The 27,961-nt window shown below is 47.1% G+C and overlaps 1 protein-coding gene and 1 pseudogene across 1 annotated transcript in view; both read left to right on the top strand.

Moving 5' to 3' along the window:
- CD207 (CD207 molecule) overlaps positions 1-21,587 on the top strand; it is a 45,328-nt gene extending 23,741 nt beyond the window's left edge. The window contains 9 exon segments of the mRNA XM_081833648.1: positions 8,882-9,005; positions 16,024-16,162; positions 16,255-16,371; positions 17,732-17,938; positions 17,992-18,159; positions 18,756-18,907; positions 19,643-19,652; positions 19,895-20,003; positions 20,438-21,587. Coding sequence (XP_081689774.1) covers positions 16,087-16,162; positions 16,255-16,371; positions 17,732-17,938; positions 17,992-18,159; positions 18,756-18,907; positions 19,643-19,652; positions 19,895-20,003; positions 20,438-20,588 — 990 coding nt within the window. The 5' untranslated portion in view covers positions 8,882-9,005; positions 16,024-16,086 and the 3' untranslated portion in view covers positions 20,589-21,587.
- On the top strand, positions 2,805-3,904 carry LOC102737232 (ribosome production factor 2 homolog pseudogene; annotated as a pseudogene).
- Positions 21,588-27,961: the final 6,374 nt, after the last annotated feature.

The following is a 27,961-nucleotide window of genomic DNA, read 5'->3' as shown; positions in this document are numbered from 1 at the left end:
AGGGAGAACCCTGCTGAGCAGGGAGCCCGACATGGGGCTCGATCCCAGGACCCCAGGATCATGACCTGAGCCTAAGGCAGACGCTTAACCGACTGAGCCACCCAGGTGTCCTGATGATGCCCAGGGTCTTAAAGATCATTGTTTCCTGAATGTTGTCTTTTCTTCCTCTGTTATTCCACATTGGCCAGAAGTGGAAGTCTTCATTCAACCACTTTAGTTTTGAACTAGGTCAAGCCAAATTCCTGAATGGCTTTGAAGACACCACTAGCGGAGTCTCAGGGCATCTCAGGAGACTGGCGCCCAGCCTCTGCTCTCAGGGTTCACATAGTAAAGACGCCATTCCTCCCCACACGAGGTGGATGTTGTTGGTGCGACACGTCTGGTTCTGTGGTCCCAGGATACACACTGAGTGCCAGTCCTGGCAGGAAATAGTCTTTCTGCTTTGTGGGGCATCTTCTTAGTCTTGGTCAGGGGTCCCTGTGACACAGCCTTCCGCATGCAGTTGCCTCCTGGTTTCTTTCTTTCTTTCTTCCTTTTTTTTTTTAAGTAAGCTCTATGCTCAGTGTGGGGCTCGAACCCATGACTCCGAGATCAAGAGTTGCACACTCCACCGAGTGAGCCAGCCAGCCAGGCCCCCCACTTCTTGGTTTCTATGTCCTCCATCAAGATATGTTTGCCCCAGGGGTTCAGATATTGCTGTCAGAAAACAACAAACACTTGGCTCCATAGCCCTTAGCTGGAAAATTCCTCACTACAGTTCCAGCTTAGGAGGACTCAGGACCTGAGCAGCATCAGGACTGTGGATCCCAGCAGACACCTGGAGGCCAGGCTCAGCTATGGTTGGCGCACACCTGCTGGGTCCCCAGCTCAGTCACCACTCAGCACCCTACCTGTGAGGGGCTGTCAAGCTGCACTAACAGAGTTTTAAAAAGAAAATCATAACTTGAGTCTAATCATTAAGAAACAATCAGGCAAATCCAGAATTTGGGGCATTCTACAAGCAACTGGCCTGTACTCTCCAAAATGTCCATGTCATGAATGATAAAAAGAGGTGTGTGTGTGTGTGTGTGTGAGGATGAGGCGGTGAGCCTGGTCCAGGTTATAGGAAAGTCCAGGACCATGACGATCAAATGCAATGTGCAAACTTCAATTGGATCCTAGAGTCAGGACCTTCCCCCCCAGGTATAAGGGACTTTTTTTTTTTTTAGACATTTATATATAGTTTAGATGTTGCAGCCACATTAAATTCCTTGAGTGTGGTAATGGTATTATGATTATGGAGGAGAAGAGTGTCCTTGTTTTTAGGATAAATGCAGAAATATCAATAATGCCACAGTACTGCAATTTACTTTCAAATAATTCAGCAAGAAAAAATATGTGTATGTATATACATATATATACATATATACTTTTGCAAGTGTAAAGGAAGAAACAAGCTTGGAATGTTTCCAAATGTGAAGAGAGCCAGCGAGAAGGAGTGGTGAGAGATAGGAACGTGGAGCTAGACAGACGCCAAATCCTGGAGTGTTTTGTTGAAGATGATTGATTTTTAATTTTCTCTCCAGGGTAATGAGAATCCTTTGAAGCAAGGGACTGCCTAATCCCATGATGCATCTCATTTCTTCCCATACCTGGGAAATGTCCCCAGGTGCTTGGAGCTACTATATCCATGGAAAGGGCTTTTGTTCTTTGTAAACACATAGCCTTTCCCCCCATCCATTTCTCTGGTGGCTAAACACTGGGCCTTTGTGTTCCTTGTGGTTCTCACTCCAGGGAAAGTACCCAGGAACCAGAGGATTCCCTTGTTAAGTCACCAGCTCCCAAGAAGGTGACTATAGGCCACACCCAGAAAAGGGAGCCATGCCCACATCAGGGAGTTGTGGTCATGGGGGACAGCCAGGCCTCCTGTGGCCAGGGAAGAGGAACAGTTCCTTCTGGAGTTTACAGAGAGAACTTAAAGCAAGCAATAGCACGTAGTTGGTGGAAATGGACAAATAAATGCTCAGAATGGAGGATCCCCGGGAGGCATGGGCGCTTATTCCTTCTGTTTTATGCTGGGTCTTTGCATCCTTTCCCCTCTCTGGGTTTCCCTGCTAGCATTTAACAGTACCCCTGTCCTTCTGTCACCACCCTACAGCTGCATCCCCTCCTCCCCATCCTGGAGTGCAAGGTTGGAGAAAAACCACGTAACTGGATAGATTGGGCCACAGGTGGAAAACATTACTTGTCCCTTAGTGACGTGCTAGAATTAGCCCCTACAGGCTCTCAAGAGCCTATCATGTACATCTTTTCTCAACTCTGCTTTCAGGGACATCATGTTGGTTACTTAATGGCCATGGTGGAAATATTTACGCAATGACAATTGGCAAATATTACAAATCGGGTTTCCCCTCTACATTTAGAGAGCAGTTGTTAAATGTCTTTGAGCATACTATTGCATATTCCATTTGTTTTATTAACCTTACAATTATTTTAATATTTAATAATTGTTTAATAAGAGAACATATTCCATTTGTTCTCTTCTTTTTTTCCCCCCATATTAAAGTTTCCCAGGACTTTTCTCCTGGACTAAAGGACTTAATCTTGAGAGTAGGTTTAACCTTGAGCATGGTGCTCGTGAAAAAGATCTTAGAAACTATAGCAGAAAATATTCCCTCCCACAAAACTCTAGGGAAACAGACCTATTTAAAGTGAGTTCTGGGGGTGCCTGGATGGCTCAGTCGATTAAACGTCTGCCTTCGGCTCAGGTCATGATCCCAGCGTCCTGGGAACTTGTCCCACATCGGGCTCCCTGCTCAGCAAGGAGCCTGCTTCTCCCTCTGCCTCTGCCTGCCTGTCTGCCTACTTGTGATTTCTCTCTCTCTGTGTCAAATAAATAAATAAAATCTTTAAAAAAAATAGAGTTCTGGGGATTCGCGTTGCAGTAGCCATGGACGCTTTGGATTGAGTTGTAAAGCCCAAAACGAAAAGAGCCAAGAGATTCCTTGAGAAGAGAGAACCGAAACTCAGTGAAAATATTAAAAATGCTATGCTGATTAAAGGGGGAAATGCAAATTCAATGATGACGCAAGGACTTAAAGATGTGTATGCACTGAAAAAACCATATGGAGTTCTGTATAAAAAGAAAAACATTACAAGACCATTTGAGGATCAGACATCATTGGACTTCTTTTCAAAGAAGTCAGATTGTTCTTTATTTATGCTTGGCTCCCATAATAAGAAGCGGCCAAATAACCTAGTAATAGGTCGTATGTATGACTACCATGTACTGGATATGATTGAATTGGGTATCGAGAAGTTTGTCTCTCTAAAAGATATTAAGAATAGTAAATGTCCCAAGGGAAAAAAACCCATGTTAATATTTGCTGGTGATGATTTTGATGTAACAGAAGACTACAGAAGGCTAAAAAGTCTTCTTACTGATTTCTTCAGAGGCCCCACAGTACCAAATATCTGCCTGGCTGGTTTAGAGTATGTTCTGCACTTCACTGCATTGAATGGGAAGATTTACTTTCGAAGCTATAAGTTGCTGTTGAAGAAATCTGGTTGTAGAACACCAAGGATTGAATTGGAAGAGATGGGGTCCTCATTGGATCTGGTTCTGAGGAGAACACATCTGGCATCAGATGATCTTTATAAATTATCTATGAAAATGCCAAAAGTGCTCAAGCCAAAGAAGAAGAAAAATGTCTCCCATGATACTTTTGCTACAACTATGGAAGGATTCATATGCAGAAGCAAGACCTAAGCAAACTACAAACCAGGAAAATGAAGGGGTTGAAGAAGCAACCTGCAGAAAGGATAACAGAAGACCAAGAGAAAAAATCAAAGAGAATTAAAAAAAACTGATGGAACTTAAAAAAAAATAGAGTTCTGATGAAGAGGTGTATTGAGAAAATCTACAAAGAGCACCAATTTTACTCTCCTTACCAGTGAGAAGACTTATTGAAAGGGTATAATCCTGTTGTTTCCATATAACAAAGGAATCTTTTAGGATGTCTGGACTTCAGAGATTGTTAAGTGCTGTGAAATGTAATCTTTAATTCTTGAAAACCCGTAATTCCCCTTGGTTGTCACTCAACAATTCAATGCCCTGATAACAATATTTACATTGATATATTTTTTCCTGAAGGTATAACTTGCGAGGTTTTGAGTTAGTCCAGAAAAGGAGCTTTGGCATTTCTCTTGCCAACCTCCATGCACAGTAGGGTCTGAGAGCCTTTGAAATGTACAGGGCCACTGTATGACTATGTGGTCTCAGGGCTGCCTGTCCGTTTCCTTGTTCCTCGCGAGCTCCCTCTTTCATTCTCCTCTGCTGCTAGTCTAAATCTGCACTCTTCTTTTCAGTTTCCCGGTGCAACTCCAGCAGATCTTTCCCTCCTGCTTCATCAAACAATCAGGAAAGGGTGAGAGGGAAATCATCACAGGGAAGCTTTAACAGGCAGATTTCTGAGAAAAAATGATGGGGTAGGAGTTGACCAGCTAACTAAGCCCATTCCGCCTGACTGAAATGAAAAGAACGAGATGAATGCACATAGCAAAGACCTCACCAGCAGTGCTGAAGCTAGGAATGGCAAAAATTTTGAAAAGTGTCCTCTAGACATAAAATTTGGACTCTAAAATTGAAATGAGATGGTATGATGCAACATGGTTCTTTCTGGAGAGTGATCGGGGGGCAGAAGGGGACCCACAAACAACACCAAACCCATTACCAGGTCCTGTTAATTCTGCTCCTAAATATATCTGGAATCCTCCCTATGTCTCTATATATTCATAGTTTTAATGGGTTGTTTTGTGTACCCAGGAAAGTTATTCATGTGGATTGTTTTGTCCATATGATTATTGAACTCTCTTATCAATTTAAATAACTCTTCCAGATGGTTCTTTCAGATTTCATAGCTAAAACATTATATCATCTACAAATAATAATAACCTTATCTTCTTCCCTTGAAAAGAAAAAAGGCTGAGGCCTGCATGAAGGAAACTTTATAAAAAGTATAGATTGACAGATATAATGGAAACAGACATCATGTGGATCTAGATGTGAAGACTACTTTAAGGATGTCACATCATCCTAAATTATTTTACAGCTTTACTAAAATTACTAAATTTACTAAAATTAAACTTTATGTAAAATTGCAATAGGACTTTGTTTTTGTAACTTTCCAAAAGGTAATTTGAAAGAACAAGTTAAGAATCGCTAAGAAAATTTTATTTAGGGGCGCCTGAGTGGCTCAGTCGTTAAGCGTCTGCCTTCAGCTCAGGTCATGATCCCAGGGCCCCGGGATCAAGCCCCACATCGGGCTCTCTGCTGGACGGGAAACCTGCTTCTCCCTCTCCCACTCCTCCTGCTTGTGTTCCCTCTCTCACTGTGTCTCTCTCTGTCAAATAAATAAATAAAATCTTAAAAAAAGAAAATTTTATTTAAAAAATGGCTAACAAGGGGGGTCTGCCATATTTTAAGATGTTTGGTAAAGCAATTATTAGTTTAGTAATATTAAAATAATTGTAAGGTTAATAAAACAGAACAGAGAGGCCTTTAACAGACCTGAGAAGAAAACAATTAATGTCAAAAAAGTATATGAAATTAATGAGGAAGGTACATATTACTCAACAGAATGGTGTTGATATTCTGTGGGTAGCATTGCCTCTTTGGAAGGGGGTGATGATGCTTTGTGTGGTTCAACTGGGGAAGTGGCAAGATCTCGTAGAGCAAACAAACTAGAACTTAGAAATCTGAGGGAACTGTAGTCTGCCTCTGAATCTTCCTTTTTTTGGCTTCAGGACAGTGTTTCTCAGAGTGAGAAGTATCATCCATTAAGTGTAAAAGAAAGATGGTAATGGAACCCCTGTTATAAATAATATTAAACAGATTTTCTTAACACAGGACTTCTCAGAACCTTTAAAATGCTCATAGTTACCATGAATCTTCAAGAAAGACATACAGCATGGACTGTTTACCAAACTTATTTAACCTTTGAACCCATTTTGAGCATACTTCTGGACTAGTGTTCCATTTAACACACTGTGGGAAAACGGGATCAATCTTAATAGGAAAGGAGATAGCTCTGTGGGTATATCAATTGGGGTTCTTGATTGAAACAACAAGCCCATGTCTGCATAATTTAAGCATGAAAGAAATTTATTGGGAAGGTAACCACTTGTTTTCAGACTCAATGTGAAGTCTTGAAAAATGGGGCAGGACCAAGGAAAGGAGGACATCAGAGAAGACTCCCAACATGTCCCTTGAAGACTCTCAGATATCTCTGAGGCAGTGCATTATTGTCTCAGTCATGCAGATGGTGACATCTGATTGCCTGGGCCTGGGTAATGTGCCAGGGAGCTGGGAAGAAGAAATGTCCAACGTCTTTTGTCTTTTGACTCAGAGTTGTGGTCCTATCTACCACTGATTTTGAGATTTCTCTTTATTAAGAAGGGTACTGCTATCCTGGACAAAGAGACAAGTATTCTATAGCCCAATACTCATATACACCCTTTTCCTCATCCTGGCACTTCCTCAAGCTGCTTTTACCTGACCTAGTGCAGCTATATGCTATCCAGACCCATCTTCTTTCCAAGAGTAGACAACCCACTGTCTTTTGAGTTATTGCAACCAGTTCCAAGCCCAGCATCACTGAGTGATGTATTGTCCTCTTTAGTTCTGTCATGATCTCATCTGGGTATCCAATGTAAGTGAGAGGAAAAAGAAAGAAAAATGAAATTAAATTAAAAAAAAGATACATGACAGGTAAATACAGGTATAGTGGCTTTAACCCTTGTTTCTGCAAAGTTCATGAGGCCACACGACCACCCTCCGTAGACGTTTATTCTGTCTTCCTTTGCTCTTCAGTCAGCATGTCAACTGCCTATGTTCTTTACTTGGTGGGATGAGTCAGACCTTTGTTTCTGAGCTATCTTACTCTGTTGGCCATCCCATTTGTTAAGAATGCCAAACTTTACAGGTTGAACTAGAAGATACCCCTGGGTATTTATTGCTTGAGTTCCAGTCATAATCCTCCCTGCTCCCCGTATTAGTCATCTTTTGCTGCCTAACAAATTACCCCAAACTCAGTGGCTTTAACAACAGACATTCATTACCTCAGGGTTTGTGGGCTAGGAATCCAGATGTGGCTTAGCTGGGCACCTCGACTCAAAGTCTTTCATGAGGTTGCATTCAGGCTGTTGGCTGTGACTGTTGTCTCATCTGAAGGTGCAATTGTTGGGGGAGGGTCATTCTTCCAAGATCACAAGGGCATGAATACCAGGAGGCAGAAATCACTGGGGACCATCTTAGAAGATTACCTACCACATCCCATCTGTGTGTCAGTGAACTTTCTTCCCTTGATTGTCAGGATCAACCATCCAACATGGTAGACATAGAGATACACTTCCCAGATTCCCCTTCAAAGAAAAGCTTGTTGTCTGAACTGTTTGTTGGGGGAGCTGTAAGCAGATGGTCTCCAGCTATTAGCTCCTTCAGGGAGCCTTGCAGGGTCAATTAGGTATGGACATTTTAGCCTAACATAGGACAAGTCTGGTGGGTCATTTATGCTCCAGAACTCCTCATGGGGCTGACTGAAGTTTGTTGGTCCTGTACTAAATTTCAACAGTTCAGCTTCTCTCTCTGCCCAATCCTGTCTTCTCCTACTCCCTTCCACAGATGTTGGTCCTTCACAAAAAATCCTGTACGCCAAATTCCATCTCAGTGTCTGCTTTTGCAAAACCCAGTCTGAGACATTGCCAAACCTATGATCTTTTTTAAAAAACCTGTTTTTCCAGTGGCATGAGATGTTTGAAATAGCCTGATAGCAGTCCCAGCTCCTAACTTGGGGGAATCATTGTTGGGTTCTCTGGTAGAAATATTCCTCCTCTGGGTACCCTAAGTCAGCAGATCCAGACTTTCAGAAATGAAGTAATACCATTGAGGATGGGTTATCATATGTCAGTGTGAGAGATACTACCTAATTATACTCCTTGGTATAAATACTCTAGATCCATGTATTTTGGGGGAAGAAACAGCCCTATTTTAAAGCAGATGCTACATGCTGCAGAGCAGCTCCCAGTGTTTCAAGGCATTGTCTACTAGCTGGTACTGCAATGGACTCTTCAGTGCTCAAGTCCACTGTTTTATAAGGCCAGCTATTTCTGGGGAATGAACTATTCCCCTAAATAAATCATCCACCCAACCAGTGTATGGAAGAGCCAGGATTCCATGCCAGGACTCAGATTTTTCCACTGGATTGATGGTTTTCAACCTTGACTGCATGTAGGACTCACTCAAGGGTTATTAAAGATGCTGATGCCTGAGCCCCAACCCACACCAAATAAGTCAGAATTTTGGGGGGTGTGGCACTGGCATTTTTTACAAACGTGTTCCAGGAGTTGAGGACCACTGCACTGTGTCCTAGACATGTAGCTCTCATTCTCTACCACCCCACCCAGGGAAGGGGGCTCTGTGAGCATATAGTTCTCATGTGGTTGAGAGTCAGATATATTAGGAGGAAGGTTTACTTGCAGGGAATGAAAGCATGGAGCTGTATTTCTGTACTGTGTTTTATTTTATTTTATTTAAAGATTTATTTATTTATTTTAGAGAGAGAGAGAGGAGGGGCAGAGGGAGAGAATCTTCAAGCAGACTCCCCACTGAGCACAGAGCCAGACACAGGGCTTGATCCCACGACCCATGAGATCATGACCTGAGCCGAAACCAAGAGTCAGGCACTCAACCGACTGAGCCACCCAGGTGCCTCTATATCTCTGTACTGTGTTTTAAATAGGAATAGTTTGGGAAAATGTCATATTATACACCATTTTAAACTGCAATTTTTTTTTTATTGTTGCTTTAGGCTTAATCATAGATACACTTTATTTTCCTTGCAAGAAAACAGGTGGAATGCCAAGAATTATCCAGAGAGAATTGCACTCTGCTGCAGGGTAGGAACCATGGCTGTTTTGTTCAAGGAGGAATTCCCAACATCTAGGCATAGAACTTGACATGGCACACAGTGAGTACTTGATAAATTTCACTGGATGGGTAAATGGATGCTGGAGTGAATGAATGTGAGGCAATACCATGCATTTCTGTGGGGATATTCCCAGTAGAGATAGGACGGAAGACGCTCATCCTAAGGGTCCTGGATGAAAGCTGCAGCTGTAGGGAGCAGGGACATTTATAGGGAGCATGGGGAGGCAAAGGAAGTTTAAGGTTCCAGTTAGGGAGACTGACCCAGTTAAAGGGCCAGCTGGAGAGCTTAAGTTGGGGAAAGAAGTTCGTACATAGTAAGCTGGGAAAATAAACTAAAAGCATGAAATGGTGGCTGAGAGCAGTTATCTCATTACTTGCTGAAAAAGAGCAAAATCAAAATATTTGGAAAGAGAAACCTAAGTTGAGGAAGAAAGTTGGAGGGAACTGTACACAGCATCGGGGTATGAAGTGAATGGTGTTATGATTTGTTAGAGTGTGGGCATAGGTTGGGATTTTGAAACTTAATGGCTTAGTGGTTTTAGTTTGCAGAGGACAGAAAGCCCTGTTGTGGCATTGGAGATATTATTGTGGGACTTGGGGTTTTCAGAGGTCTTGTTCTTTTTTTGTGGGTTTGGGCGCAGATTTGCGTAGCACGTGCGTCACAGAAGTCGCATTAAGACAGAACTGGACACTGGCAGGGTTTTCCTTACACTGGGCATTAGGAACTTGACTCAAGTTGCCAAGCCGGATCCCTGTGCTCAAGGACTAAGTGATGATTATACAAGTTATTTATGCAGTGCGCCTGGAGGTGAAGGGTTAGCTCTCATTCCACCCCTCCCCCTGCCCTTCTGGGGGAGGGGACCCTGGCCGAGAACAGTGTGAAAAATGGATTAATGAGTTATAAAATATGTGCCACGGGTGACACTGTGGTCCATATCAGTTCTTCAGTTTCTCCTTGGTTAGTGACTAGTGCTAACTCCTGACCGGTGTGGTTAAGGGGACAGTTTTGATTCTGGGGATGCTCTTCTGGGTGTTTCATGACATCTCTTCCCCACAAAGGCTGAGGCTCACTTAATTTCACCTCTTGTCCTTTTCTCTGTTCAAGACCATAACCGGCAGCTCTCCACTGTTACCCAAGTTTTGTCTGACTGGGAGCAGAGCGGTGCCTGGAGAGCCTGTGGTTCCTGCCCCATGTTGGGTCTGTGGTCCCTAGCGCTCTGGGACCTCCTAAAAGTTAATTAGCCTTCAGTAACCGGCTTCCTGGATGAGCTGGACGGTTAGACAGCACCTTTATGATTTCCCATCATTTCCCGTTCTAACCTGCTCTCCTTTCTTGTTCCTCCGCACGCCTGCATGGAACCTCAGGCAGCTCTTATAGCTTTCCTGGTCACATTAATATACCCCCCAAGTCTGGTCAGATAATCACAAAAGTGCACACTCTCATCAAACTAGCGTTTCTCGCCTTGCCCAGGCCAGGCTCAGTCACGGAAGCATGAGATGGTGGAGGGAGGGCTTGACTTTTTGTCTTATTCCCCTCCCTTCTCTCCTCCTCACTCCTACCCACCCCACCCCCAAACTGTACTTTGTTCCAGGTGACAGGAAGGTCTTCCTTGATAGGGACAGTTGAAATCTGGTATTCGCCACCCATAGGTGGAGCATATCCTAAATGTTCATTTTCTTTTAAGATTTTTATTTATATATTTGACAGAGAGAGACACAGCAAGAGAGGGAACACAAGCAGGGTGAGTGGGAGAGGGAGAAGCAGGCTTCCCGAGGAGCAGGGAGCCCGTTGCAGGGCTCGATCCCAGGACCCTGGGATCATGACCTGAGCCAAAGGCAGACGCTTAATGACTGAGCCACCCAGGCGCCCCTCCCCCATTCACTTTATTTTTATTATTATTATTTTTTTAACATATAATGTATTATTTGAACAGGTCTGCGATTCATCAGTCTTACACAATTCACAGCGCTCACCATAGCACATACCCTCCCCATTCACTTTAAATACACTATTTTTTAGAGCAGTTTTAAGTTCCAAGTAAAATTAAACAAAGTATAGAGAGTTCTCATACAGCCCCTGTCCAGCCTTCCCCCAGCCTCCTCCACTCTCAACATCCCCCACCAGAGCAGTACCTTTGTTACAGCTGATGAACCCACACCAACATACCATTCTCACTCAAAGCCCGTAGTTCACATTTGGGTTCACTCTTGTACATTTTATGGGTTTTGACCAATGTATAATGATAGGTACTCACTAGTACAGCATCATACAGAATAGTTTCACTGCCCTGAAAATCCTCTGTGCTCCACCCATCCCTCCCTCCCTCCCCTGTAATCTCTGGGCGACTACTGATCTTTTTACTGTGTCCATAGTTTGCCTTTTCCAGAATGTCGTATAGTTCGAACCATATAGTATGTAGCCTATTCAAATTGGCTTCTTTCACTTAATAATATGCATTTAAGGTTCTTCCATGTCCTTTCATGGCTTGATACCTCATTTCTTTTTAGTGCTGAATAATATTCTGTTATCTGGGTGTGTACCAGTTTATTCATCCATTCACCTACTGAAGGCCTTAGACCTTTCTTTCATGTGTCAAGTACCAGATTCTTTATCTCTCAAATTCTAGGGATATATACCAAGCTTTCTGAATGGTTCTATTAAGGCTACCCTAACTTAATATGGTAGGCAGAATAATGGCCCCAAAGATGTACACATTCTAATCCCCAGAGCCTAAGAGTATTTACATGGCATGGCAAAGTGGAATTAAGTTTGATAATCAGCTGGCTTCAAGATAGGGAAATTATCCTGGATTATCTGGTTGGGCCCAATATAAAGGTCCTTAAAAATAGAAACAGAAGGCAGAAAGAAGACTGTGTCAGAGCGATGTTATGTGATAGGAACCCAACATGCTGATGCTCTGAACCAAGCAATGTGGGGGCTAAAAAGGGGGAGTCATTTCCCAAAGCAAGGGGACTCTTGATATCAGAAATGGGGATGGGAAGGATGCTGAGGAAAATAAGCAGGACCTGTCCTGTTAGATACTTATATAAATATATGCACATAGTTAGATATAGCTATGGATATATGTACATACGTACACACACGTACATGCATATGTACCTACAAGTACATAGTTAGGAAGAAAGACTGTGTACAGCTTTTTTTTGGTGGTAGATCATTTTTTTTTCTTTTTGCTTCCCTGGATTTTTTTCTGTAATGAATATCATCATTAGTGATATAATAAAGAAATAAAAGATTTAAAAAGAAACTAGGCATACTTTTCCCAAGAGTCCTTTGTTACTTTCCTGACATGAATCTGCCTTTCCTGCTAAGGTCACAGGCAAGAGCTCTTTGACTTGGATGCTTCAAAGCAGCTTGAAACACAGTGATCCTTCCATATAGTCAGGCTACTCACCCATATCCACCCCACCCTGCTTATGATGCCACCAGATGTAATGGCCTGTTCACTGAGGTCTGCCCATTGTCATTGTTCCAGAGAAACCTGCCCCTACATAATGTCCTGAAAAAGAGGAACCTTTTCCCAAGGTCAAGGGAGACCTGGAGGGGCCCCCTGCAGTGTCCTTGGTCCTTGGTCCTTTTCAGTCTTGGGAGAGTCTTGGGAGATGCACATGTTTTCAATAAGAGGAACACTATTTCTGCAGGCAGGTCTCTAGCTGTCTTTCTCCTTGCATCTGGTGCACAGTGAGTGTCCCAGAGGAATGCAAGGATGAGCGGTCCCACCTAGAATTGCTTTCCTGTTGGTTTCTCTGCCCTCGCCCCTGTTGCCAGGACACATTCCTAGAGGGTAGCCTGGGATCCCTTGATTATCTGGGGTCTGCTGGTCAAACCTGGCATCACATTACACACAAGGGTCCTCTCTGAGGCTGTGGACAAGGCTGACCAGCTGTCACAGTGTCTTCTTTCTCACGTCATAGCCATTCTCCCCTCTCTGCATCCCCCTTCTCCTCCCCACCCCCTCTCCCGGTGTGTTGTCCACTCTAATTTCCTTGACTGGAGGGACCTGGATTCCTCTCCTTGGAGATGAGTCTTGGCCCTCCTGGGGCATTTCAAGCAGCCTAGGTCTCTTCTCCACTCCTACTGATTGTGTCCATGGTCCACCCCCAAGCAGAAGGAGAGTCTTGACCAGAGAAGGGGAGAAGTGGCCTGTTTCCTTCCTCCACCCTTCTCCAAAGAAGGTCTTCGAGCCCCAGGGGCATGGTGAGTGGGAAAACAGAGAGATGAGCATGAACTTCCCTTCCTCTTATCACAGCAGTGATTTTTGGTCACTCTAAGTCTGGCCCAAAGTTCCTCCTCTGTTTGGAAGAGCTGGACTTGCCTGAGTGTCCAGGAGAACCTCCCATTTTCCTGGCAGGAGAGTATGGCTGAGGCACCTGCCTCCTTCTCTGTCTTTTTTCCTCCCAGGCTGTCAGGTCAGGGGCCAGAAAGACCCCCAGAGGGATGCATGGGAGATGTGCTCAGTCAATACCTGCAGATAGGTGAGCACAGCCTTAGGAAAAGAGCTCGTGACTCATTCCTTCCCTGCCAAGTGGGAAATGAAACTCCTCATGGCTGGGACTTTTGCATCCACCATCTCTAAAACCTCAGTGGGCCCACAGTCCAGGATTTTGGTTGCTTCTTGCTTAGCTTCCTCATGCTGGATCAGCAGAATATCTATGTGAGGCTCCCATTTCCATCACTCAGAGTAGACGCGCCCCCCCAAGCCCAGCCCTTCTTACGCAGTGGGCTCCAGCTTGGTGCAGCCTCTGGATCCTTTCCTGGGACCAGTGAGAGGGCATATAGGCATTTCATCAGTACCTCATGCTACAAACCAGCAGAGGTTTGGGAAAAGTCAACTCTTTGACAGGGAAGAGACCACACACTCCAGGTCATATTGTGTGGCAGCTTCTGTCCCTCACATGCCTCAGGAGGGGACCAGGATCTCCAAAGTCCCTTCTACCAGAGCCTTGAGTAACTTGGCTTCTTCTCTACCCCAGGCCCTGGACTATAACAGGTTGTGGATGTAGGGCCAGAAGCCAGAAGCAGAAGGGCTGAGACAGCTCTGGGATTTGACTGGGTACCAAACATGATAGCCCAGAAGCAGAACATTCTAACCCCTTCTGAACACTGGTGGAACCAAGGTTCTGCAACCAAATGAGCAGCCTGAAGAGAGTGGGTATAGTCATAAGTGTTCAGAGATAGGCAGTGAGTTAGTGTGAGGCCTTCGGTTTGGGGGATTAGCTAATGTTAAAGGTTAGAAGAGGTAGCAGTCCTGGAAACTACAGACAGAATGTGGGTAGGGAGGAGATGAGATAGGGTGAAAGGGACACCACCCCTGTGGCCCAGCTTCTTTCCCGCCATGTGGGAATTGTGGTGAAGACTCCCTTCTGGGTCAGTCCTCATCCAGTGAGAGGAGCAGCTCCAGTCTGAGGCCCAGCCCACCTGGAGAGAGAGCAGCAAGGGACTCGTAAGTATAGCGGGCTGAGTAGGGAGGTGGGATCCTCTCAGATATAAAAGTAGCAGAAGCCCCTGCAAGGAGAGGTGACTATTTCCTTGGCCTTCCTCATTTATTTCCAACCCTTGTCCCTGACGCCACACTGTCATCCAGATCCACTGGCCCAGATTCAGCCAGGCTGGGCCAGCTTTCTCGTCCTGTGGCCAGAATTGTCATGCATTTTTGGGTAAGGTATAAATCACAATTCTCTCATGTCTTTGCTGTGGAAATGAATGAGAACTGCTAGAAAGAAGCAGTAGCTTCTGGAAGACAGATCCTGATCCACAGACTGTAGGTTTCAGGGTTGAGAAATGATCAGCCATCAACGCTTCCATCCACTGATTTCCCATCTATTTAGCCAGCTGGCCAGCCAGCCAGCCAGCCAACCATCCATCCATCTAATCTGGACCAACTCCCTTCCTTTTCCCTCCCTCTCTCCTCTCCTCTCTTCCATCTTCTCTTTCCTATCTTCCAAGTAATATTTTAGAATCTGTTATGTACCAGGTTTCTCAGATGTGGCAGACTTCTTCAAAGCATAAGAAGCTTCCCAGGAGAGAACTTAGTCCTTCACTGAGCCCCACATCAGCTCCTATTTGCCCTTGGCTTCTCCCACATATGAAGGAGCAGTTCCTGGCCTGATGGCGCTGAGCCTTCCCACTTTGAGAAGCTCACAAGTGCAGGAAGCAGGGAGAAGAACCCACATCTTACACTTACATGTTGAATCTCCAAGCCCCACTTTTGTAAAGGGATGCTGTATCATCTAAGATGCCTTAATAACAGCAAATATTTTATTGCGGTGGTCTTCTTATTGGTCTCCTTGCTTCTAGGCTTCCCACATCCTATTCGATGTTCCTCACTACTATCAGAGTGAACTTTCTTCAATGTCCCTGTCCTTGTCTCTCTCCTACCTGAAGGCCTTCATTGGCTCCATATCATCCATAAGTCAAAGTTCAAGCTTCTTAATATGACCCCAGGTGCCTCTAGCCCCATGCCCTTCCCACTCCTGTCACATACTTTACATTCCAACACCACCAAACGGACCTCCATGCTGTCTTATGCCCCCATACTTCTGAATATGCTAATCCTTCTCCCTGGAACTTTTTACCATTATCCCATCTTTGTGCTTCCTTTGAATGGTGCATATTCTTCTACTGTTACGCTCATCACACTGTATTGTAATTTATTTGCTCTGGTCGGTCTTTCCTACCAGACTGTGAGCTGCTGGAGGACAGACTGTGAGTTAGCCATCTCTGTGGCCCAGTCCTTGCACAGGGCCTGGTACTTAGGAGGCACTCAGTATGTATCTGTGGGATGAATGCACGCATAGATGGACGACGGATGAAGGGAGTCTTATAAAAGAACTAGAGTAGCGCTGGGACAATAGGGTTAAAGTGTCCGTGTAACAGGCCCCTGGAGAAGAAGACAAATGGCCTCTTCCTGAGAGCTCAGAACTTTGCAGAGAGGATTGACCTGTGGCTGTGGCCAGGGAAGGTGCCTAAGCCAGGAATGGGGAACTTTGGGATGATATGACCACCTCCTGTGGGACTCACTTCCTGTTTCTTCTAGATAAAAGGTCCTTGGGGAGCCAGCCAGCTGGAAGCACATGTGCTGCAGGGGTGAGCGTGCAGGATGAAGGCTGCTGAGAGGGAGGTCCCAGATGTGCACTTCACTGTGGATAAGCAGAACATCTCCCTCTGGCCCCAAGGCAAGCACCAGCCTCTGCTCAGAATCTGCTTGCTGCTCTGTGTTCTGCTGTTGGCGGGTCCTTCAACAAATGTTCTCTTCTTCTTCTGGTAGAGCCTCCTCCCAGGACGGGCCCGTGTCTGGTTCTGAGGAAGCCTCTCACAGTCCAGGCTACACTCATCATCCTGACGCTGGGCCTGACCTCCTCCAACTTGCTGTAGGCCACTCTCTGTAAGTCCTCAGGTTTTATTGTCCCAGTTTTGTCCTTCTCCACAGCCAGCTCCCTCAACGTCCAGACCCTCTCCTTCCTGCTGTCCAATTGTGTCTCCCACTTCTGGTTTTTCCATTTGTCTCATTTCTCCTCTTTCCAGGTGCATTCATGGGGGTCCCCTGTCCCCAGTAAGATGAGCTGCTCCTCTCTCCTTCCTGATTCCAGGGAGATTTTCCTGATTGGGATCAGCATTTGCATGCTTGTGCTCAAGGATATGCTCTTTTGTCCCCAGGAAACATTCACCCATTTCTTCATCCCATGTCATCCCCACCCCACCCCCTGAGCTGTGTCCCTTTTATTTGGAGCCTTGTGGGCAGCCATTAGCAGTGAGCAAACTGTTTCCTGACCCCACAAAAGAAGGACTTCCAACTGTGTCCTCAGCCCCAACCGACGAGGTGGAGGATCTGCCAATGAGCGGAGATATCTCCTGGTTCACCATTCTTACCAGGACCCCTTCATGCTTTCTTCATTCTTCTTCCCATTCCTGCTGAGGTCACATCAAGGGAGGCTTCCTACTTGTTCACCGGATGTGTGACTTATCTTTCCTCCTCTTTTGCGTTGCCCAGCCCCTCATGTTCTCTGCTAGCAGAGCCTTCTCCTTCCCACCAGGTCTCCAGACAGCAGGGGAAGGGAGCATGTGTCTTCTCCTTTCAAGGCTTTGGGACAAAGTTGGTCTCAGACTCAGAGCCTCTGAGCAGAGTTTCCTCTTGGTTCGTCATTGGTCTCCTATCTAGCATGCAAGCCTGCGACCTGAACAGAGAGTGACAGTGGGTGGGACAAGGGAAGGGGAGAAATGGTTTCATAATTCCCTCTTTCCATATTCTCTGGAGGAAAAGTCACTTTCAGATTGGAAGTCTGTCCTGCCTGGCTGGCTCCCATCCTGGCCACAGAGGGCCCGTGGGCAGATGTGGGAAGTGTGCTGCCCTATCTGATGTCACTGCAGGGGAGAGAGCTGGAAAGTGGGTGATGGAGCCCCGGGGATGCAACAAGCAGATAACTAGGGCATCCTTTGTGCCCTGAACACACAAAGAAAATTTAGGACTGGGTACTAATCCCCACTTCTGCTTGCCTGTGAGGTCCTCCAACAGAGTCTGTGTTTTGTTAGTCTTTGCATTATCTGCATCTCCAAGAGTTCCTGGCCAGCACTCAGTGCCCATCGCGTGTTTGTTGAATGAGTACATTACAAATGAATGGAGGGTAAGCAACAGGTCTTTGGGTAGCTTGAGCCTATCCCCTCCTTTCCCTTCCTTTTATCACCCTGACAACACTCCCAGTCCCTGGCAATCCCCTTGGCTGACCTCTTGACTTTCTCAAATCCAGATCCCTGGTTTATGCACACAATATCAGATGTAAAGACCAATGTCCAGTTGCTGAAAGGCCATGTGGACAACATCAGCACTCTGGGTTCTGAGATCAGGAGGAATAGAGGTGGTGTGGAGGCAAGCAGCATCCAGGTCGGGATGGTGAATGCCAGCCTGGATCATGTGCGTTCTCAGATCGGGAAGTTGGAAGCCGGTGTGAAGGTGCATCGACTTCCAACTTCCCGATCTGAGAACGCACATTGTTCCAATTTTGGGAACAATGAACACTGTTCCAGATGTTAACAAGAAGATGGGAGGAGGTCAATGACTTAAATGCCCAAATTCCAGTGTTAAAAAGAGATTTGGACAAAGCCAGTTCTTTAAATGCAAAGGTCCGGGGACTCCAGAGCAGTTTGGAGAACATCAGCAAGTTGCTCAAGTGGCAAAGTAAGTGACTCAGAAAAGAATGTTGCAAGCTGACCAGTGGCCCATGGGGCCTTAATAGCCTCAAGCATGAGGCCGTCAGGCTGGTGTGTGTGGAAGGAAGGGGAAGAGGAACCGGGCAGGCATGGTTGGACAGTTAAGAAGCAAGGGCTCAGCAGTGGGCTTGGAGGACTTAGGGGCTGTTCAGGAGAGAAGGGACCAGGAGCCAGCATGGGCTCTCACACCAAGGCACAGAGTATGAAGGCATTAGGGAGTCTCTGTCCTGGCCCACACCTAGCTATTTATCCATTGAGTTCCTTCCCCAAAGCTGGGGGCTCAGCCCCTTGTGATGGTCGACAGAGAATTGCTTCCCTCTTGGGGGATAGATAGATTCTTGATCAATGTCTCTAACTCTCCCCTATCTTAACCCAGAGACTCTACCACTCTCAGCCAGACTTTCAGCAGGTCAGACAGTGTCCCTGAGCCCCACACAAGGACCCCAGGACCCCAGAGCCCAGCTCCATCCACTGCTGTCTCTGCGACCCCACTTGAGAGCCACCTGCAGCCAGCACCCAGAGGAAACAGGGACCCCAGTGTTCATCTTTCACCTTGTTCTCCAGATGACGTTCTGCAGATGATTTCTCAAGGTTGGAAGTACTTCAAGGAGAATTTTTATTACTTTTCTCAAATCCCAAAGACCTGGTACAGTGCCCAGCAGTTCTGTATGTCCAGGGATTCACACCTGACCTCGGTGGCCTCAGAGAGTGAACAGGTAAGTGCTGTTCTGATGGGCTCTTGGAAGGGGGTGTATTAATAGCTGTTTCAGGCAGGATGGGCAGGAGTATGGTGCAGTGACAAAAATCCCCAAATATCAGTGACCTGACAGTGGGGGATTACTTCTCAGTTACACTGCATGTCCAACAAAGGCCTGCAAGGGGTTCTGCCCATTGTGGTTACTCAAGGACCTCCACCAAAAGAGACTTCATCTCAACGTATATTTCCACAATTGCTGAAGCAGGGAAAGAGAACACGTTGGCTCTTAAGCTTCTGCCTGGAAATAACAGACATCACTTCTGCTCATACTTCACTGACCAAAGCAAATGATGCAGTAGTCCCAGCTTCAGAGAGGGCTGGGAGGTACAATCTTTCCATGGGCCCAGAAAACAAAAGCATTTGTGAATAGCATTAAAAACACTACGTAACCCAAGAAATCTCCTACCTGGTCAGCAGAATATTGAACGAGCTCCTTTCATCTGGGAGGTGGGCTAGTAGAGTAAGAGTGTGTGCTCTGGAGTCAGTCTAGAATCCCAACCCTGCTCCTAACTAGCCCTAGAGCCCCGGGTAGGTTACTTAACTTCATTAGCTCAGACTGTTCATCAATGAAACACACATGATAATAGTCCTGCTTCAGAGAAGAGCTGAGTAGATGCATATTAAGTGCTCACTACATTTAGTTATTATGATCTGGGTCCTTCTCCTGGGGTCCCTGCTCTGGGGTTTAGCTGAGTCTTTCTTGTGCTTAACACCTGCTTCCTGAGGGGCCGAAAGGCCTGAGTCCTGTGTCTGTTAGTTGTGGGGTAAAGACAAATCAGAATTTGGAAGATGGACTCTGGGTAGGGAGAGGAAGGGGCTTGAGAGAGGTCAGTGTGTGGTGTGTCCATGGAGCTGTCACTGAGGACAGGTGAAGGACACCCAGAGAGACAGATGTTCCAGCTGTGAGTCGTGGCGATGTCTCACTCCTTCTCCTTCCCTACAGGAGTTTCTGTACAAGGTGGACTTTTCTACTGGATCGGCCTGACCAAAGCCGGGAGTGAGGGGGATTGGTACTGGGTAGATAAGACTCCATTTGACAAGGTCCAGAGTGCACGGTAAGCCCCAGAGCCTCCTTTCCAGCCTGATTTTCCTAGGCCAGGGCCAGGGCACAAAGGATGGGGTGACTACAGGGTTTGTGGTTCTTCCCTGTTCTCTGCCACTCATTGCTCATGGGACTGGGGACAAATCCATGGCCTCTCTATGGCTTCTGGGGTTTGGCAGCATGGCCTTACACCCAGCCTCAGCAGGGCCCCTGTTCTAAGTCTCGGGCTTTGCAATGTGGGTTTGTGTAGGGCCTTGAGAGCGGTGGGCTGGCTTGGCCCTAACTTGGGGGAGTGATTGCAGGTTTTGAGGTTGACAGCTCACCAATCCCCTTCCTCTCAGGCATGGGAGCAAAAACGTGATGCTATCACCCAGGATCATAGCTGGGTATGAAGCCACTCATTTCTTCATTGGAAACAAAGTTTTTCTTTGTTTTTTCCTTTGGTAGGTTCTGGATTCCAGGTGAACCCAACAATTTTGGGAGCAATGAACACTGTGCCAATATAAAGATGTCCTCGCTTCAGTCATGGAATGATGCCTCCTGTGACAATAAGCTCTTTTTCATCTGTAAACGGCCCTACATCCCGTCGGAACCATGACAGGACTGGCCTCAAGCTCGCACATTGAGCTCCAATGCTTGTCGAACTCAAGAAAATGCCCCTTTTTTCCAATTCCAGGGTGACTTTGCACCTTCATTTTCCTGGCTTCAGAATTATCCCAGAGGCATCCTGGAGTTCATCTGCTTTGGCTGGGAATTCTCTGACCCCATAGAGGCAGCTGGAATGGAAGGGAGATCTTGGAAAGGGAGAGGAAGGCAGAGAGGATTTAGAAGTTCCAATAGCCTCAGTAAGGTGATCAGGAACTTGGGGTTCCCTGTCCTTTCAGAAAAGCCTGTTTTATCACATGAAAGTTGCTCCAGACCACCCAAACAATTCTCCTGATACCGATGTTTAGAGCTTTTCCAGTCGATCCCATAGAATTCCCAGTTGCCTGCCTATGGGGTCCGTGTTCTTCTCAGTGGGAAGAGCTCTGCACTTGGTGAGCCTGTCCAGGCCATGACCCTACTGCCCTCTCTATCATCCACATCTCCTGATGTTTGAGCCCCTTCTTCTCTGAGATGGGGGCAGCTGGGTCAGGTCAGGGGCTGACATGGAAACAAGCCCCCTTTAGAGCTGGATCAGTATCCACGTTCCCTCTCGCTCCACCTCACTAGGCAGACTCCGTGGTCCAGCTCTGTCTTCTGCAGTCCTCCACCCAGCCCAGCCCCTCTGCCTCACCTCCCGCACATCCTCTTCGGGCTGCATTTCCTCTCTGCCCTTTAGGTACAGAGGAAGTGGTCCTCTGTCCCTAGAGAGTTCACCTGCAAACTTCATTAGAATAAAATACTGCCTGGGTAAACCATGTTTTACCTCTGTGAGCATATTTTAATCCTGGATGTACAGGTGAATGTGCCGGCAAGACCATCTGCTCTGCTGGACATAAAGTTCTGGGGTATCCCAGTTGGGGGTTCAAAAATGACAAGGGGTAGAGAAGACCCAGCCCTGGAAATGCCACAAAATATAAGCAGTATTTACCCTTGGTTTTTATTGAAATAAAGGAGAGTGAGCTCTGCAATGTCACACCCCTCTTGGTGGTCTTTCCTCTCCGATATTCACTGGACAATCTTCTCTTGCCTGGCTTTACTCCTGAGGGGGAGACTTGGCAGCATTTCCCACTCTTCACGAAGACCCTGCTCATGGGTATCAGGTCCAAACCCTGATCCAGTGGCCAAGGCAGGGATCCAGGGCAGGGGCTGTGCCTTCCAGGAGGAGAGCAGAGGGGGGAGCAGGGAGGATGTAGTGTGAGTGCAGGGGTGGGCTCAGCAGAACGCCCTCCTTTCCTTAGGTCCTCATTAGGGCCCTCAGTAGGGTCCTGGGGATAGGACATCTTCCTTTAATGACTGTGACCAGCAGGTGGTGTTCTGGGGGCAAGGGGGTCAGGCTTAGGGCAGAGGCATTAAGAGTAAGCTTGAAGAAACATGGGACAAATGGGATTTTTAAATGATGGCAATGGATAAGGGATGGGCAGGCAGTGATCGTGTCCATGCAGGAGCATTTGTGGGCCAGTTCCAGAGCCTGCTGAGGTCGGAGGGCGTGGGTGTGTCAGGGCAGAGAAGACGGGCAAGCCCGTGTGGCTACTGCAGGCAAGAGATAATTCTACATTTTCACTAAGAAATATTTTGTGCTTACTCATAAGTCCAAGCAGCAAATTAGGGGAGAATTTTATTTTTTCCCAGTGTTGGATCTCTGGTCATAGCACGGGCTGATAAAGAAATCAAATACAAGCTGCTTCTAGGAAGCTATCCCATTGGGTTTCCAAGTATCATGCTGCTCTCCATTTCACTCTCCCACTTGCCATGTTAGTCCTGGTATCTGGGCTGCCACGTTGAGTGTGGCCCTGCTCCACATTCCGCCTTCCTCCCGAGGTGGCACTTGTCACCGGGACAGCTGATTCAGAAACTTGTATTGTAAGGTCTACAATTTCATATGCTGCTGTGAATCTTTGAGCCTGTTCTCATCAGATGGTCACCCTGCCTCGCTAGTTCCTCTGTCCACTGGACCAGCTGCACTCCACCCAACTTTCAACCTACTGGGTTCCACGAACCCATCTGCCCGCCAACCCAGGAAGTTATTCCAACAAGCCAATCACGTCCTCCTGCAGGAATCAGGGCCGCTGTATCTTCTTGTTACTACAGTGCCTGCATTCCACAGTCCTTGCTGGTTCACTCGCCCATGGGTATAACCCCCATGGGGGTTGAGGACACCTGTATCCTATGTGGTGTCCTCCTCCTCCAGACTGTGGGTATATGACTAAGAAACGACTGTCAGTCTCATCCGTTCAGTGTTAGATGCCATCTGTTTGGTCAGCTTCCACTATTTAGGGCAGGAGATCCTTCCCTCACTGCTAGGGACTGAATGGTTATGTCCCCTCAAAATTCAGAGGTTGAAATTCTAACCTCCAATATGATGGTGTTAGGAGGTGGGGCCTTAAGGAGGGAATTAGGTCAGGAGGGTGGAGTCCTCACCATGGGTTTCGTGCCCTTATGAAAACAGGCAGGAGAGCTTGCTTTTCTCTCTTTGCCAGGCAGGTTTACAATAAGATGGCAGTCTGCAAACCAGGAGGAGGGCTCTCAGCAGGAACTGGATCTGCCGGCACCCTGATCTTGGACTGCCCAGCCTCCAGAACGGTGAGAAGTAGGTTTCGCTTGTGTAAGCCTCCCAGTTTGTAGTATTCTTGTTATAGTAGCTTGAATTGACTGCGTCACTCACCACTGGGATGAACAGGCGGTGAGCAGAACGAGGCTGGTCCTGGTGTGAAGAGGTGAGCAGGACCATCCGACCACTTCTCTGGGAAAGAATTTGGGGTAGCAATACCCAGGGGATGAGGCAGCTAACAGGGAAGTCCAGCTGGAAGGCCCTGACTTAGAGAAGGGCTGCTAGGGGTACCTGCAAAAACGAGGGCTAAGCGGAAGCTCCAAGGCAGAAAGGCAGAGCACATGGGAGCGAATCTGGCAGGGAAAAGAGAATGGTGCAGAGGAGAGAGGAGCTGATCTGCAGAGGGGAGGGCAGCGAGTGAAGGCACAAGGACTCTGGCTGCAGAGCTTCCTGGTGCCACCTTAGATCCGGTCCAGCCCTCCTGACCCTCCTGGGTCCTGTGCGTGTGGATGCTATGACAAGACTTGCCCCACCCCTCCACCCCATTGTCATTTTTCCAAACAGAAAGAGCCTGAGTCAGTGAGGATATACTGTTATTGGGAGTCTGTGCCTCATGTGTCAGGGTCTTGTGATCTTGACTCACTTATCCCCACATATAGGGTTCACTTCTCCAGTGAGGTCGCTTCATGGGTACCTGCCTTTCTGCATGGTTGAGTGAGGGCCTTCCCCCAGTCACAGACTTCTTGTGTCTTGTTATGTCCTTCCACATGGGAGAAGGGGCGAACAAGTTCCCTGGGGCCTCTATCACGAGGGCACTAATCCCATTTATGAGGACTCCACCCTAATCCCTAATCCCTCACCACCTAATCCCTCCCGAAGGCCCCACTTCCTAATACCATCAGATTGGGGGTTAGTATTTCAACATACAAATGTGGAGGGGGACACGGACATTTAGACGGTAACAATCACTGGGTGCAGCCCACACTTAAGGAGTGCAGAGTTATGCCCTACTTTCTTGAAGATGGAGTATCTACACAAATTATTTGGGATTTTTCTGTGTGGGAGATTTATCTATTTATTTATTCAAACATTTATTTTATCAGTATGGATTCATGGGTTTTATACTTTGGATTATAGTCCAATACAACTTCATTTATTTTCTTGCTCAAATTGTTCCAGTTTTGGCCAGTAAGAGCTCTTTTAGGGGGCTCCTGTGTCTTTTTTTAACATTCCTTCATCATTTTTTTTTTTTTTAAAGCATCTCTTTACTTCCAGGCACAACAAGATACTCCAGGTTCATTTTGTGTATTTCCTGCCCTGGTCCTAGAATCAGCCATTTCTCCAAAGAGCCCTGGTTTCATTTTTTTGGATAATGATATTAGAAACCAAAATCTGGGTGCTGTGTGTGGCCACCGCAGCTGGGATGTGAGTGCATCTTTTTGGCTGAGAGAGCTAGGTAATGTGTATGTGGATACCTGATTTTTTTTTTTTTTAAAGATCATTATGCCTGCAATATGGTGACAAGACTTGAGGGCGGCAAGACTAGAGGCAGGGATAACAGTTAGACGATTAACCGAATTAAAGCCGGGTGAGATAGGGCACCGGGACCTGTGATGGGAAGGATTGTTGTTACTGTTGTTGGATTTGCTGTGGGATGCAATTTAGGACACTTTGTGCAGCTGGGTGCTCACATCATGCCCCGAAGCTGCCTCCCTCCAGCCTTACCCTTTGGCTGCATCAGCTTAGCATCAGGGCCAGGCAGACTCTCCCCAGGAGCAACCTGGGTAGCTCCTTGCCTACAACCTCATGGTTTTGCAGCTTCAGAGGAATGAAGTCCCTTTTCCAACAGTTCCAACAAAAATCCAGCATTGGGTGACATGCTCATCCCTAAAGCAATAATGGAGATCAGGGAGATGGGTTATGTTGATAGATCCACAAGCTTATTCCTGGGACTGGGAATTGGGTCTGGGCTTAGCCTCCCCCCTACTGGACAGGCTGAGCAGGAGGGAAGGGTAATTCTCAAGACAAAGATCAGCAGAGATGCCAGAAGACGGGAGACTGTCAGCTCTCAGCTGCTGAGGGTCCCAGCTTGCAGGCTGCAGGTCTCCCCTTTCCATCAAAACTACCTGATCTAGCTACTCCCTGGAAGACAGCTGGCCACCCTGTGTCGTTAAGGGTTGATATGGGTGACTGAAAAGCTTCTTCAGTGGGCGCCTCGGTGGCTCAGTTGGTTAAGCATCTGCCTGAAGCTCAGGTCATGATCCCAGGGTCCTGGGATCAAGCCCCGCATCGGGCTCCCTGCTCAGTGGGGAGTCTACTTCTCCCTCTCCTTCTGCCCCTCCCCTGGCGTATGCTCTCTCTTGCTCACTCTCTCAAATAAATAATTTTAAAAAAAAGAAAGAAAAGCTTCTGCAGCTAGGGGTCTGTACCTCTGAGAGTGTGGCCCTGCGCCCTTCAGTAGTTCAGGAAAAACCAATGTGTAAGAGGTCCCAGTGGATGAATGGTTCTGGTATTAATGTATAAAATGTCATTTGATTTATTCTGGCCAGAGAACAGAGAAACCTCTCAGTAAGGATGTAGCAACCTCCTGGTGTTTCCTGCTGGCAGATGGTGTTCTTACAGGAGAAATAAGAGCTGAGAGCCTGGGGTGGGAGGGGAATGGGGACAGAGAAGAGGGGGCAGGACTGAGAGTCCTGCCGGTCACGCCTGAAACCACCACAGTTGCAGGACTATGCCCTATCTTGGCCCAGACTCTACCCTTCCAGTTCTGCTTTTGAGGCTTCCTCAGCTTCTCAGGCCCCAGGAAGAATCAACTTCTGAGTGGGCCTGGCCTGGGCCCTTCCTGAGTGTGGGGTTATGGAAACCAAAGCGGGCTCTTGCTTTTCTTCTGCCCCGCCCCTCTTCTGGGGCTCTGGGGAGGGACCTCAAGCAACTCTCCTTTCATACAGAGGTGAAGGGGTTTGCTAGACACTCCTGGGGTGTCAGGCAGAGCGGTTGACTGCTCCAGAAATGGGTGCCTTAAAATTCCTCTTGTGTCCTTCCCTCTCAGGTCAGATTGCAATGGATAGGAGGAAACAGGCCAACAGATGCTGGATCTGCCCTCTACACACACACACACACACACACACACACACACACACACACACACACACAGCCATGGAATCATGAACTGCGTATAGACAAGCACCCCCTCCCTCGCCCTGTACATCCTCTGTGCACTCAGCTAGCTGCTGGCCGAGTTGACAGTGGCCTCCGTGACACAAGCTCTTCTTGGGCAGAAGCTGCTCTCCCGACCCCTCCTCGGGACAAGGCACTCGTAGGACAGCGTCTCCACCATTTCAGTTGGGCTGCAGGCTTCTTAGCGCTCAGAGGGCCTGTGGGAGGCTGACTCCGGGATCTGGGAAAAAGCCTGGGAATAGGATGTAGAAACTGAGAGTGAAAATAGGAAGAAGCCACACAAGAAAGATGGCACAAGCCATTTGCAAGGTAGTAACTGACATCTTGTCACTGGGTCGCTGGTAAGAGAGGGGACAAATATGTAATTAGACTTTATGAGTTAAAGAAAATGTGATCCGTTTTGATAAGATTATAACCATCTGAAGTACTGGGGAACGAAGGAACGAGAATCCGCCATTAACCTTTGAACTGACTTAGGGAGAATTGATTCTGCTCATGAACTGACCAGCCAGTGGGAGTATTGATTCTGCTCATCTGTTAACCCCTTTGGGGGCTGGGGACTTGGGGCTCACGTGGCTCCACCAGGATGCCTCACTTCCCTGTCTTCTAAGTCCAGGCCCACAAGCAGCAGGAACCCCCTGAAGCAGGGAAGTTACAGGATCTCACTGCTAAGCAGCGCATTGGCATATCCATCAGTTTCTTTTTACTTAGTCTCAAACCAGATCAACTCAAGGGAGCATAGAGGCAAGCAGCTAGAGGTGCAAAATTGGATCAAGTTGGGTCCTATTTGCTGTTTTCTGACACCAGCCAATTCTCTGAGATCAACTGGGTATTCCACACTTCAAGTCAATTTTCACGATGACTTTTGGAGTTAGCACAGACCCACAGGTTAAGGATTCAATCCCACAAGATTGCCCCCACTTCAGATGCCACCTGCAAATGGGTTCGCCAGGCAACCCACACTTCTGCACAGCCAACTGCAAATCAGGGGGCTCCCATGACCCCCCTCAGCTTTGAAAATGACTCACAGAACCCAGGAAAACACTATGCTTACTACTACAATTTACAGTAAAGGATACAAATGAACAGCCAGAGGAAGAGGTACGTAGGGCGAGGTCCGGAAGAGTCCAGAGCAGAGGAACCTCTGTTCCTGTGCAGTTGGGACGTGACCCTCTCCAGGCAGGCGGATATATTTACCAAGCAGGAAACTCCTTGAATCTTTTGTAATCCCATCTCCAGGCCCCCTCTCCTACCTGGAAGTCCTGGATGGGGGGTGGAGTTGGACAGGTGGGAGTTTGGTTTTTCTGGGTTTGTCTCCCATCCTGAAACTATCTAGGGGCCTACCCTGAGTCACCTCATTAGCATAAACTCAGGTATGCTGAAAAGGGGCTCTTTGTGAATAAAAGAAGATAGTCCTATCACTTAGGAAATTCCAAGGAACTGGGGACAAAGACCAAAAACAAAGACCTCATGTTACTTGAGAGGGTCTGGGGCTAGATTAAGAGTCAGCCCCAGGTCACAAGAATGTTTTTCTGCAAAGCTGAGATGGACCCCCGCCCCCTCCTGAGTGGTCGTGAAAAAGTGTTTGTGACTAAGGCTAG

This window comes from Leptonychotes weddellii, chromosome 10, assembly GCF_054177405.1.
Source record: "Leptonychotes weddellii isolate Sample4059 chromosome 10, ASM5417740v2, whole genome shotgun sequence".
Classification (NCBI taxonomy): Eukaryota; Metazoa; Chordata; class Mammalia; order Carnivora; family Phocidae; genus Leptonychotes; species Leptonychotes weddellii.
Note: the sequence above shows the minus strand (reverse complement) of the source record. Positions and strands in the feature narration are given on the sequence as shown.